This window comes from Dysidea avara, chromosome 3 (genome assembly GCF_963678975.1).
Source record: "Dysidea avara chromosome 3, odDysAvar1.4, whole genome shotgun sequence".
Classification (NCBI taxonomy): domain Eukaryota; kingdom Metazoa; phylum Porifera; class Demospongiae; order Dictyoceratida; family Dysideidae; genus Dysidea; species Dysidea avara.
The window spans coordinates 21,181,279-21,194,411 of NC_089274.1; the positions used below are offsets into that span (position 1 = coordinate 21,181,279).

A 13,133-nucleotide genomic window follows, 5' to 3' on the forward strand; every position below is an offset into this window, starting at 1 on the left:
ATTGCGTCACCAAACATGACATCTGGTGATGGTACTAATATTTGCACCAAATTTATAGGGTATATGACATTTGTTTACTATTGTATTATGTTGGGGTGGGTGAAAGAAGGGTTCTGGAACACATACGACATAGATCTACCAATTACATTGGGGTTAAACTATTTTTTAAACTCTTGGTTTAATGCCATGTGACCGATTTGCTCTAGTTGTCTTTATAAACCCATTTTCTGACAGGTGTCTGGTGTTTCCTCATTAACATGGAACAGTGGCCATTTTATTGCCAGTTGCTCACATGACGGTACGTTGAGGGTGTGGTCAGACAAATCACAGCAGGAAATTGTCCACCTGAAGGCCCTCAACAAAGTAAGGGATCATGTGATCATAGTGGAGGAAAAGTTTTAGAGCATTTAGTTTTTGAAACTAAACTTAAAATGGATACATATTTTAGTAGATCCATTCCTTGTATCTAAGTAAACACACTGTTTAGTTAGAGTATTTGTTAAGAGTGTGCATTTTATTAGACTGCTTAAATGTATTTATCAAACAGTTTCACTGATTTAATCACATTTGCCTAGTCTAGGAGCAAAGGTGTTCGGATCTAATGTGCATTTCAACTGATCTTCTGTGTTTAGTTTCACTGTCAAATGACTTGTATTGTTTAGGCCTGTACTAGTCTTGCTGTGTGTCCTGTTGCTGTGGAGACTACTATTGGCAGCAAGCAAGTGGGTGTGGCTGCTCAGGAAGGAGACGTGGCTGGCCAGTGTGCAGTTGGTTATAATGATGGGGTGTTAAGAGTGTTTGAACTAGCTCAAAGGAAGATGATGTATAAATGGCAACCCCACCAAACATCAGTCAACCACCTCACCTATTCTAATGATGGTCTGTTACTGCAATGCTGTTAGCTCCACCCACTCCCACTCATATTGTGATAATATAGGAACAGGTGCTTTTCCCCAAGTTCTAATTTAAAATGGGTTTAGCGTACTTTAAAACAATTATTAACAATAAACTATATTTGGGGATGTGTCCATGGTTGGCTGTGGATGCAGATAGAGTATAGTGTGTGGAATACTGTACAGTATCCAACAGTTTGTAATATGGTCATTGTCTGAATTTTACTTAAATGAAACATCAAATGCCTAAAATGACTGTCTGATAAAGATGTGTGTTCTATTAGAGTAGGTGTATCCTCTAATAGAATACTCTGTTGATAAATTAACAATTGGGACAGCTTTGTAATTGAACTGGCCTTACAGAAGTAGTGTTCGATTTTATGTCCTATTCATTTTACACTGTATGAAAAACCATTTACTAGTTTAGATAATCAACTCTACACATTCTCTATGCATTGTATAATAAGTCCATGGTCCTCTCTTTAAGACAGCATATTCTGCATAGGTCGTGTGATCCTGTCAGGTGATATGGATGGTTTGGTTGCTATTAGCAACTCACACAATGGAGTAGTGTTGTGTATGATTACTGAGCACAAGGGAATACCTATTACTGACCTCTCTGTTGCTAGGAGATCAACACAGGTAACTGTTGTTATAGGTTTCCATGGTGATATCATTGTCATGGTAGCTTCCAAATATGGATACTAGTGGATTATGGTTGGTTGCTAGTGGTGACCGGAGAGTCAGTGTGTGGACAAGTGATTGGTCAAAAACTTCGTATCAATTAATTGACTGGTTGACTTTCCCTGGACCAGTGTGTGCTCCTGATGGTAGTGTAAGGAAGGTGTGTCTTATATTGCGATCCCATTCTTGTTGTGTTTATAAGTCACATTCTTAGTACCAATCGCTACCACCCAGCCTGGCCCGGTTTAGTCCTACTGATAGTGACATCATAATATACACTGGTTATGGGCTGCATTGTTGTGTACAGTTATACAGCTTGTCACAGAAACAAGTTATACGTATGATGTCCCTCAACTACTGGGCTACGAGTATGGATATTTCTCCCCAGGGTCATCTCATAGCCCTGGGTTGTAAGGGTGAGTGTGTGTGTGTGTGCGTGTGGACAACTGCGCATCATATAGTGCATGTGTGCAGGGCCACCCAGAGTAGGCCTGAGCCTATTATGCTCAAAATTTTACCTATTATTCTTTCCAGAATTTCCCAAAAAATTCTCCTATTATTTTTTTGTTATTCTTGTATCTAGCCTATTATTCCATAATTATTCTCATTCAGATATATCTGTGGCTAGTCGCTTAGTTTTCAAGATGCTGCTATAAGTAGTTTTGTCCGAATTATTAATAGCCATATATGAAGCATTCCACCTTACACATCATTTTTCTATCCATTATAGTTACAGCAGACTTAGAATAGCTATCTACAGTAATAATTCAAGTGTATTTAATTATTGGTGTATTATAATAATATGCTGTAACTACTGTATAGCTACTAAGTTAGGTAGATAATAATGCTCAAAGACTTGAAGAAGGTACACTGGTATAAGATGTACAAGTTTCAGAATTGCAGATAATCATGCAGTTAAATCCCTGATGCTGGCTGCAGATTGTTAACCTGAAACGATCTGACTGCTCTATTAGAGTATATCGATCTTTTAGAGGTTTTTCAGCTCCTTTCAGCCAGCACTCCTGTCAGCTTTATATCATTTGTGGTAACTTAATAGGTAATCAAATAGAGACACGCCCCCTAATTCCACCGATTATTCCCGTGGTCGTCCGATTATTCTAAAATTATGCCTGTAACCATCCTATTATTCCGGAATTATTCTCACGAAATTGGTGACCTATTATTCTCAAGATTATGCCGGCATAATAGGCGCAGGCCTAACCCAGAGAAATTAAGGGACCCAGGGCAAAGAGGGCCCCAGGAGCAAGGAGGGTTCCACTCTGAATCACAACTTCAGCCTAGCTGTAAGTCAAAGACAAAAAAAAAAAAAAAAGGCCAATAATGACAATAGCTGCCCCTCACCAACTACATACATAGCTTGCTACACTGCTCCTCTGAAGAATACGGTGACTGCTGTATTAGAGTATGTAGATCTTGACTCCTCTATTAGAGTATATCAATCTTTTTAACAGGTATTCATGGGGCCCGGGGCAAAATGCCCCAGTCCCCCCCCCCCCCCCCCTGTGGGCAGCCGTGCGTGTGCATGCATGTGTGCATGATATGCTTGCAGTGTATTTGTGTGTATGCCAAAGGCTTTGCATTTGCTTTGCACGTAGTATGTATTAACATAGTTTACTTGTCTTACACAAATTTAATTACACTGTTCCCTCCACAGAACGACTACTAACCATTATGGATTATGAGGAAGGATCATTCCAAGACTACCCCATACATAGTGATACAGTACATGGTGTCGAGTTTAATGACAACAATAGTGAAGTATTGTATAGTGTGTGTAATAATGGAGTGTACCTGTGGACTGTGTTGTCACCAGCTGGTAGTGTATGATATGTTTACTTGTGTTGTAGCAGTGTTTATGATTAAATGGATAGTTTCAGTACCCATATAGTTTTTTTATTTTTTATTTAGACCCAGCTAAGGAGACTCTACTGTTGCAGTAGAGTCTTGCTGATTTAATTTAATTCCAGCATTAACTATTCTGCTGAATGTGTGAAGGTAAGGCCAATTTTTTGGTGACTTGCTTTGAGCTGATATAGCAGTCGGAACTTTTTTTTCAGCTATTGCATGACTTGATTGCTAGCTGTATGGTAGACCTATAGCAGTAGACCAATAGTTATACTGGTGTTGTGAATCTTGTGATAGAAGTCTAGTAGATTGTTGTGCTCTTAGTTTGTTTTTGAAAAGCAAGGACAACGACTCTGCAGATGAGATGACACTACCAAGTCGTAGTTTAGTACTTGCTCCTTACCTGACGTTTAAGAATATCAGTGTACAACTAGCTAGTATATTGTACTAGTAAATTATGATGAGTGGTCCATGAATTGAGAGATAAGTGACAGGTGATTTTCATGAGTATATGATTAGTTATGGTATACAAAGGACAGCTGATACTCAGTATTAAAACTTGTACCATGGACATATTTAGCTTCCTATATGGGAGATTTTGTAAATGGAAACTTGATCCCCTGGATCCACCCCAGCAATATAACTATGCTGTGCTCACAGTAAACTAGCAACAGGTGATTCAATCGCTTAAATAATACTATGATCAAGGATGGCTCCAGGAATTTTGGTGACAGGTTTCCAAATTTTCTGTTGCATACACACAAGTCTGGGGGCATGCTCCCAAAAGAAATTTTTGATATTCTGAAATTGAATCTAGTAATAGCTTTCACAAAAAAAATCTTTATTTAAAGCTGACATCATATTATTTTTAAGATTGATATAGCTTGCTTCTGCTGGCATAGTATTGAGCAGACTAAAGGTGAAGCTATGTGAAATTTGAAACATTCAACAAACATGGATACCATTCTAGGGGCATGCCCCCTGGAAAATTTTCAGGTATTAAACACTCTGAGATATGATTGTCCTGGACTTGACCATAAGAGAAGAAATGAAATATGTGTGAAGCTTGTTGTAGTAATAGTTGAGATTAATGAATAGTTGCTAAAGCAGAAATTTTCCACTAAAAGGTTTCTTTTTGGAGTGGTTTTCAAAAGTTGTGTAATACTGCATCCTTCCATTCCCTCCATAACTGGTTGTGTTTATCAGTTTGACATAATTAAGTTGCATGCCTGGATTTGATCATTAATTTTAATGTGCTTGCAAGTGATCTGTCTCAGCTCACAGTCAAGCTGACATTGTATACATATCAAGACCATACATAATAAAGTTAATGGATTGGTCCACAAATAGGTATAATTATAATTATTTGAGGACAATGGTAAGATAACAGTACAAACAGGAAGAAAAGTTTATCCTCTTTGTGATGGAATCCTTCACTGGGGGAAGGGTGAGGCTCACCTATACTGGCAGTTTAACTACACTATAATATCATGCAGTGTGTACATGCTAAAACAACAGGACCAAATGACAAAAGGAAAAATACAGGCTGGTTGGCGAGACTAATGTTTTAAATGGATTTCCAACAACACTAATGCTGGCTGGGTAATGCTTGTCAAGTAGTCATATGTAGTTTATATGTATTACCCAGCTAGCAGAACTACACATACAAATATGTAATAATGGATATGGATAACTCATAAATGATCAAAAATCTCCAGATTGTTTTCCAACTTTCCTTTTCACTCTGTTACAGTAGTTACATGGATGATTATATGAATGCTCCATTAGATTATACTTGACTGCTCTATTAGTTAATCTGGTAGTCTGGTGGTACTCATGTAGGAAGGGGTGGGTGCCACCAAACTAACTAAAAGCCTGTGTAAGCTGAAACCTGCAGAAAAAACCTTACATCAAGTGGTGGCTTGATTTACAGACAACTCCTTAGCTCTCTTCATATCTTTCTTTAGAAATCTAGATATGAAGGCAGCTTCCTGAAGTCTTGGAAACCATCCTCTCCACGCTGTTAGACACACGATCATTTATTTTTATCCTTGCAACATTCATTCTCAGAAAATCATCTTGCTATTATAGATCACAAGGTCAGCATATGGGTCACAGAATTTGCAGTTACTTCCCACAACTGAAAAACCTTTTAAACCACATCATAGATTTATAAATCTACATTGAGCTGGTTGTTGGAGTAACTACTGGGTCTACCCAGTGGAACACTTGACATCATAGAACACAATTGTGATATAGAAACTAAAGCTGGCTGGTCCTTGCAATTGATGTAATGCCATGTAAAGAATTGGCTTGAATTGGACCCTTCTGCTAGTTAGCTTAGTCCTACTTTTCTTTAAAAAGCATTGTTTTGAACCTCCATGACTGTTCTATTAGAGTAGTGACTGCTTTATTAGAGAATATATTTGAACCGTTGTGAAGGTTCTCTTAGCTAACTGCAGTCTTTTCCATACCTTTGTGGTGTTACCAAACTTTAGTATAGTTTTCTGAATGTTATTTTGGCTACTAGGACTTTGCACATAAACCTGCTGGTATACAGTAGCAATAGATGGTTGCTTATATATAACTCAAATAACACACTTACAATCATTGGGAAAATAATAAAGTTCTTACTATTGGCAATGAAGGTGCTCTGTTAAGTCATCTTCAGCATTCAAATACCTTCTCATATTCATCTCCCATAACTTGTCCTTCCTTAGTGCATCTTGTCGAGCTCTCTTGGAGGATCTGGTGAGATCTTCCTCCTCTTGTCTCCTAGCAGCGCCTCTAGTTCTAATAGGGGAGCGATGTATGGCTGATTTGTCAAATGATGGAAAGTGAGTAACTCTTGGCTTCAGTTTCTTACCGGAACCCAGTCCTTCTCGGTCTCTTTTAAGAACAGTCTTTACCGGTTGTCTGGTACCTTGACCATCCGGCCCTAATCCACATTCTGGGTTCCACCCACCCTTCATCAGTAACTGGAATCCTTTATTAGAATGTGGTATGGAGTATGGAATGTCTGTGGAACGGAACTGACTATTGAACTGATGGACAGTGGATAAATTGTGTTCATGTTCCAGCAAACCATTTACCTCAATTTGACACACACTACAAAAGAATTTCTCAGGAAGATTCTTCTCAATTGTTGAACGTCTCCTCTTCCTTCGAGAGCGGATGTTGACATTAGCAGCAGGTGAATCACTTGGTTGATGGCTAGGGGTGACTAGTAAGTCTACAATACTAACATGACCTCCCGTCGTAGCCAAATCTGCTGCATTAAACCCTCTACGATCCCTGACCTCCTCCCACAGTGCTCTATGTCTTACTAGTAGCTCCACCACAGGATGGTGACCAGCATAAGCAGCACACATCAACAGTGTCCAATTGTACGAGTCAGTCATGTTTATGTCAAACTTGTCTTGTAATAATGCTTCCTCAATTGTCACTAAGTCTCCTGACTGGGCTGCCTGGAATAGTTTTGTAGCTGATACTGTTGTACTTTTGGTGTCTTTCTTTGAAGAACTAAATGACAAACGTCGTGTCAATGATCCAGATCTTCTCCGCAATTTAGTCAATGCTTTTTTAGCCTTGCCCAAAGGGGTACTACCACTCCGTGTCCTTTCCGTGTTTTCTAGTGACCTGGTACTCGGTTGAGACACAATGTCCTCGTACATTTTCTTTACTTCTTCTCCACTTGGCGTGTCTACACGAGCGGCGGGTTTCGTTGGCGTGGCCACTCGAACTCGTTCAGGTAAGAACGCAATTGGCTTCTGAAGGGCGAACGCACGGTTTTGATATAATGCCCTCTTAGAAAACAACCACCCAGTTGAACTGACTTCAGACTCATCATTTGTTGAGGTTGCCATCCCTGTTTTTTTTTAAATAACTAGACCCAGTCACGTGACAAGATTATTAATTAACTATTTACAGCGAATAGCCGAAGAGGAAACTGCTCTTCGATTTGCCTCGCGACTTGCCTCCTCTCCTTGGAGATGCAAATGTATTCAGTTAGGATCAGGCCAGATGTAGGGTCGCTGGTGAAGGCGATGGACCGGTGGCTGCTGATTGCGGCCAGTTTCTTCATTACCGCTGAGGTGTTCACTGTGGTAGCGCTTGTGTCCCCTAACTGGATCACATCATCAGACGATTCAGGTAGCTAACAAGATGTCATGTTGTGGGGCATGTTTATTGTGCTGTGCAGTGTGTGTGCAAGTTGTGCTGATGATGTAGGGGTGTGGTTACCAATTACCACCGTCATGTTGTGTGTTATCGCAATGTTAAGTTACCAGCCATGACTCCATCCCATTTCTTCTATCAGAAACACAAGGGAATGACACTCCAATATCATCTATGCTTCACAGACTAGATATAGAGCTGTGCATGTGTATAACACACACTTGTCCAGCAGTGCTGTTGTCTCGAAACCATTTTTAGCACAATACAACCTTGTTTTTCCAGAACAGACGAATGTGTGTAAATGAAATAGCATTATAGAAAAGGCAATGTCAACAAATATCAAGTCAATCATGCCCACATATCATAATGGTACATTCAACCATTGGAGTGATACCTTGGAATAGAGTAAGACCTTTGTGTGACTAGAATGAGATTTCTCTCCCACCAAAGCTCTACATCAAAGCAAAAAAACAAAAACAAAAAACTAGGGAGTATATCGTAGGACATTTAACCCCAGTAGGTGATATGAAAGACAACGTGATTTGCATATTCAGCTGAGTCAGGCAGAAAGACAACATGATTAAGTTGAGTAAAGGCAGTATTATATCCCAAAACTGTACACAAGCAGAACAGCAAAATGAAGCCATACATAAACTACATGTTTATCTAGTCACTTCAAAGTGTGGGATAGGAAGCTAGTCAAACCACACTTACACTGAGTTTGTTATCAACACCTTGGCCTCACTGTTACGCTAGTATGATGGTGGGGTCTAACTATAGTGTATATATGACAAAAATTTATAAGCTTGAACAGAGTGTGTTGCCTATATTTGGATAATGTGTGTTTAAGCATGCATATATGTTAATTTCAAGTATCAAGTCCACTGAATAGGGCCAGTTACCTGGTGGGTACCAACATAACTAAAATTAATGCTAAATGTACTGAAGCCTTATATTATTTGATTCAAGCACTATAGCTAATTATATACTTGCAAGGTTGTAAGTGTAAGAGTATACGAAGTCAGCAGAGGTGTTCAAAAACTACAGCAATGATTGATTTGTACAAACAACTTAACAGTGCGCGACAAATTTGTTACACATTCTGGTCGTTTTTGGAGTGTTCTATCTGTATACTTACCACAAAGATAATGCTAATAAGCAGAAATACTATAATTACAATAATTATCAGTATTTTCAAGACAGTGTCACAGCATACGATAAGCATGTAGCCATAGACATACTACTTGTACTTGAAACATTTACATAGTAGTATTTCATTGCTGTAATCCTTGAAATAATTACAGGTTCATGTATGCTGGGTTTAGTGATGACGTGTAAAGGTAGTGGGAATTATTTGGAGTGTCACAGAGAGACTAGTCTGTCATTATATTGGACTACCTGTCTAATTCTGATCATTGTTGGCATGGTTGGTATACTGGTAACGTTTTGTGTTCTAATTACTGCCCTCTGGAAACGCCGCACTGAAGTTGGCAGTATTGTCAAGTGGATTTCATTCTTCTCAAGTGAGTTGTAGAGTTATGCACACTAAAATTTGTAATGTATATAATTACCATTACTAGTATATAAGTGAACATTGCATGAACAGACAGGGAAAACAGTTCAAAGAGAAACATTTTTTTGTTTGTTTGTTTGTTGCTGCAAACAAATGCAACATCACCTTGTTAGATTAATGATGATGATTGTGAAGGTGGACTTGCTTTGTTTGGTTCCAATTCCAGCTTGCTAAGATAACCTACAAGGTCGAAGGTCTCTATCTCATCAGAATTGTTGGGTAAATTTTGGGCCTTCAAGAGTGGGTCAATTAGCTTTGCACCTTGCAAGTGAGTGATATTTCCAAGTCCTTCTATGTAGTTTGTGTGAAAATTGGTGTGGAAGTTGATTGTGGTATTTCTAAATTAATTATGTAAGTTACCCTAACCAAGTAGACCCCCACATACATATTACCAAAGAGTACAGTAGGGAGGGGACTGTCTAACTTCACTGCACTCAGACCTTACCAAATCAACATAGCCACCAATGATGACAAATATTAGCCAACAATTTATGCCTCTATGAAGGGGTTACAATACTTCTACTGTTTCAATTTACAAATATCAATGACTCTTTTGTTCACTTAAAGGTGCTAATTATTACAATGTTTTACTGATTGAAGTAGGAGGGTTTGAGTGCAGTGATTTTATATTGGGAGTTAGACACTCTCCACCCTCCTTCACTTTCTTGCAAGATGCACGTTAGGTATCCCTTTTGTCCCTTATGGGTCATTCCATACCAAATCAACAAAAAAAATCTGAACCCCTTTTGATTTTCATGAAATTTGGCACAAACATGGACCCTATCAAGAAATTTTCTTACACCAAAATTTGGCTTATTTCATTGGTCTCCCTTTAAGTTATGACCACTCAAAGTTTCTGTTGAAAATTTCATTTTACTTACATGTCTTCAATAAAATGACCATAACTTTGCTTATGATTGATGTAGATACTTCTGGTTTAGATTTTTGAAATGCTTATTAAATTCTCTTTCAGGCGATATATAAAGTTTTATAATTGCTCAAAAGAAAAGGTCAAACCACAAAAATGTAGCTTTTTCCTTTGATCTTAATTTTCAAAAATATGTATTCTCTAATTAACTTTATTTTTGGTTAACATGTTACTCTAATACCCATCATTCACCACTGTGAGTTTAAAGTTGGGATCAATAGTAGATCATGAGTTATAACTGTTAATGTGTAGCCTTGTAATCATTGCTGTTTGTATGGTTCAAGTATGTAAAGATGCAATACCAATTGCAAGTAACTTTATATAATACTATGTCACAATCATTTTATACATTGTTGGTTTGTAAGTAAAGTTCATTTGTTTGTGCTTTGTAAGAAAACCCAGACTTAAATATGTAATTTACCCCTAATCAAGCTTGTATATACGGTTTCTGATTATGACGCCAAGTCTATTATATAGTAGCCTTGATGACATTTTCACTAGCTACAGCAACTGCTACTGCTACTATTAGCGTTTAATGCTGATTTTTGATATGCAAGCACGTATTTTGATACACAAATGTAGTTATAGTGGAATCTGTCTAAGCCAGTCAGGACTAAACTTTTTTGGCCTTAATATGCAGGTGGCTATTTATATAGTTCGATGTGTATAGATGCCTTACTAGAACAATTTAAAGTTGGCCCTTAACAGATATTGTAATCTACTAGAGCTTTTCTAATGAGTAGTAATGAATGACTGATGCAGTAGAATGGCTTTAAAGTCTTTTCAACTTGCACCTTCAAAGATTCAATTGTGTACTGATATCAATGCATCAGATTTCGTTGCATGTAAAAGTTACATGTGAATAATTGTAGAGACCATCATGCAATATGCACCACTTTCAGTCTCAACTTTTACTACGATACTCTCCTATATTACATGATTTAGTGTGCAATTGCTGTAGTGAATTTTTTGTACAATGTAACACATAGCAATTTCTATGGAACATTTCTATGATATTACAATTCTCAATTATAGAATCAAATTATGAGCTACATTGCTATAATAAATAATTTCATCATGATACAGTTGATGTATGGAGTTACCTTAGGGCCAAAATTATTGGGCCTTAATGACAGTTAATGTGCAGGTAGCTGCTTAATACAGTTGCATAAGTGTACCGTATAGTCTAAATATTTCAAGCATAAAATTTTCACTGGTAACACCCAAAACTGCAAAATCAGCAAAAAATTTTCCCTTCGAAATATTTAAGCTTATGGTATATATAGGTAACTGCAATTTTAAAATTGGCCCTTATGGAGTGGTGGCCTTTCTATACAGGTGGCCACTAAGACAGGTCATGGGTTCCACTCTATTCCATCAAATTTTTGATGAGTAAGACAATGCGTAGTGGTTTTAGAAGTGTACATTTTCCAGCAAAGACATTGTCTATAGGTACAAACATATAAAGATGGCCTTTAAGTGGTCAGTAGTATGCATGCTCATTCAAAGTCTGCATGATTCAAAGTGATATACAGTAGAACATATCTTAGTGGCCACCTCTTTATAATTATAAATATACAAGGGCCAACTTTAAATAGGATATTTCTGAAATTGTTTAATCAAAATGCCATGTCTTAATGGTATCCAAAACCTCTTGGTTTTAATGCCTAGGTGGTTGCTTCATATAGTTGCATTAGAGTAACACATTACGTGTATATACATACAAATGTATAAATAACTGTATCATTTGCATCCTGCAGTTACTATAACTTATTATACACATGTATAAGATTGGAAACTATCATCATAATCTGTGGCGGCATAATACAGTAAGATTGAAAGAATAGATAGGAATATCATTAGTTGTACAGTAAGTCCTCTATAATAAGACCACCTTCTTATAGTGGCCACCTCTTATATAGGACACTGAACTTACAGCAAAAATATAATTAGTGACTCCTTTATTTATAGGCAGCCTTATTACTGCACAAACTTTCTTAGATTTAAAAGTGGCTTTGTTAGTATGGTTTCACTGTAGTGAGCCTTTGACAATACAAACCCTAACTAATTCGTTGCATAAAATGATTTTTGACATACTTTACTTGCAATTGGTATTGGAAATTACTATACACATAATTATTTATACTGACCATACAAACAGCGATGTTTACAAGGCTACACATTAACAGTTATAACTCATGATCTACTAATGATCCCAACTTTAAACTCACAGTGGTGAATGATGGGTATTAGAGTAACGTGTAAATCAAAAATAAATTTAATTAAAGAATACATATATTTGAAAATTAAGATCAAAGGAAAAAGCTACATTTTTGTGGTTTGACCTTTTCCTTTGAGCAATTATAAAACTTCATATATCACCTAAAAGAGAATTTAATATGCATTTCAAAAATCTAAACCAGAAGTGTCCACATCAATCACAAGCAAAGTTATGATCATTTTATTGAAGACATGTAAGTAAAATGATATTTTCAACAGAAACTTTGAGTGGTCATAACTTAAAGGGAGACCAATGAAATGAGCCAAATTTTGGTGTGAGAAAGTTTCTTGATAGGGTCCATGTTTGTGCCAAATTTCATGAAAATCAAAAGGGGTCCGGATTTTTTTTTGTTGATTTGGTATGGAATGACCCTTATGTGAATATACCACACATTGTTTGTATATCTTGTTACAGCAATATCATTTTGTTTTGCTGCTCTTGTGTTTCCAATTGGATTTGTGGATGATGAAATTGGAGGTGACCCTTATTATCTACCTGGCCGACAACGCATCGGATATGCTTACATCTGCTTTGTATTATCCATCCTATTCTCTGTATTAGGCCACGTCTTTATCAACAAGATCTGCTTCCCCATCCAGTCTGTTAATTAACTTCAATGAAACTAGATAATAATATTATGGTATTAGTAATTAACAAATGTCATGAAAATAGTTTTCAGTGAATCTGAGCATCTTGGGACAGACGGTTATTTTAATGGGGACAAGTACTCAC

General features: G+C 37.3%; 3 protein-coding genes across 3 annotated transcripts in view; 2 read left to right on the forward strand and 1 right to left on the reverse strand.

Annotated features, from left to right (window-relative positions):
• Positions 1–3,477, forward strand: part of LOC136250155 (WD repeat-containing protein 90-like) — a 16,097-nt gene extending 12,620 nt beyond the window's left edge. The window contains exons 28-33 of the mRNA XM_066042331.1: positions 235–363; positions 663–879; positions 1,399–1,535; positions 1,582–1,737; positions 1,792–1,993; positions 3,253–3,477. Of these exons, the coding sequence (XP_065898403.1) occupies positions 235–363; positions 663–879; positions 1,399–1,535; positions 1,582–1,737; positions 1,792–1,993; positions 3,253–3,425 (1,014 nt within the window). The 3' untranslated portion in view covers positions 3,426–3,477. The remainder of the gene's footprint in view (positions 1–234; positions 364–662; positions 880–1,398; positions 1,536–1,581; positions 1,738–1,791; positions 1,994–3,252) is intronic.
• A 2,521-nt stretch (positions 3,478–5,998) lies between these two features.
• Positions 5,999–7,359, reverse strand: LOC136250165 (G patch domain and ankyrin repeat-containing protein 1-like). The gene has a single exon (XM_066042344.1). It carries the CDS (start codon positions 7,307–7,309, stop codon positions 6,077–6,079), a length of 1,233 nt encoding a protein of 410 aa, XP_065898416.1. The 5' UTR covers positions 7,310–7,359; the 3' UTR covers positions 5,999–6,076.
• Positions 7,329–13,084, forward strand: LOC136250166 (uncharacterized protein C16orf52 homolog A-like). The gene is made up of 3 exons (XM_066042345.1): positions 7,329–7,595; positions 8,924–9,142; positions 12,816–13,084. The coding sequence occupies exons 1-3, from the start codon at positions 7,436–7,438 to the stop codon at positions 13,010–13,012; spliced, it is 576 nt and encodes a 191-aa protein (XP_065898417.1). The 5' UTR covers positions 7,329–7,435; the 3' UTR covers positions 13,013–13,084.
• Positions 13,085–13,133: the final 49 nt, after the last annotated feature.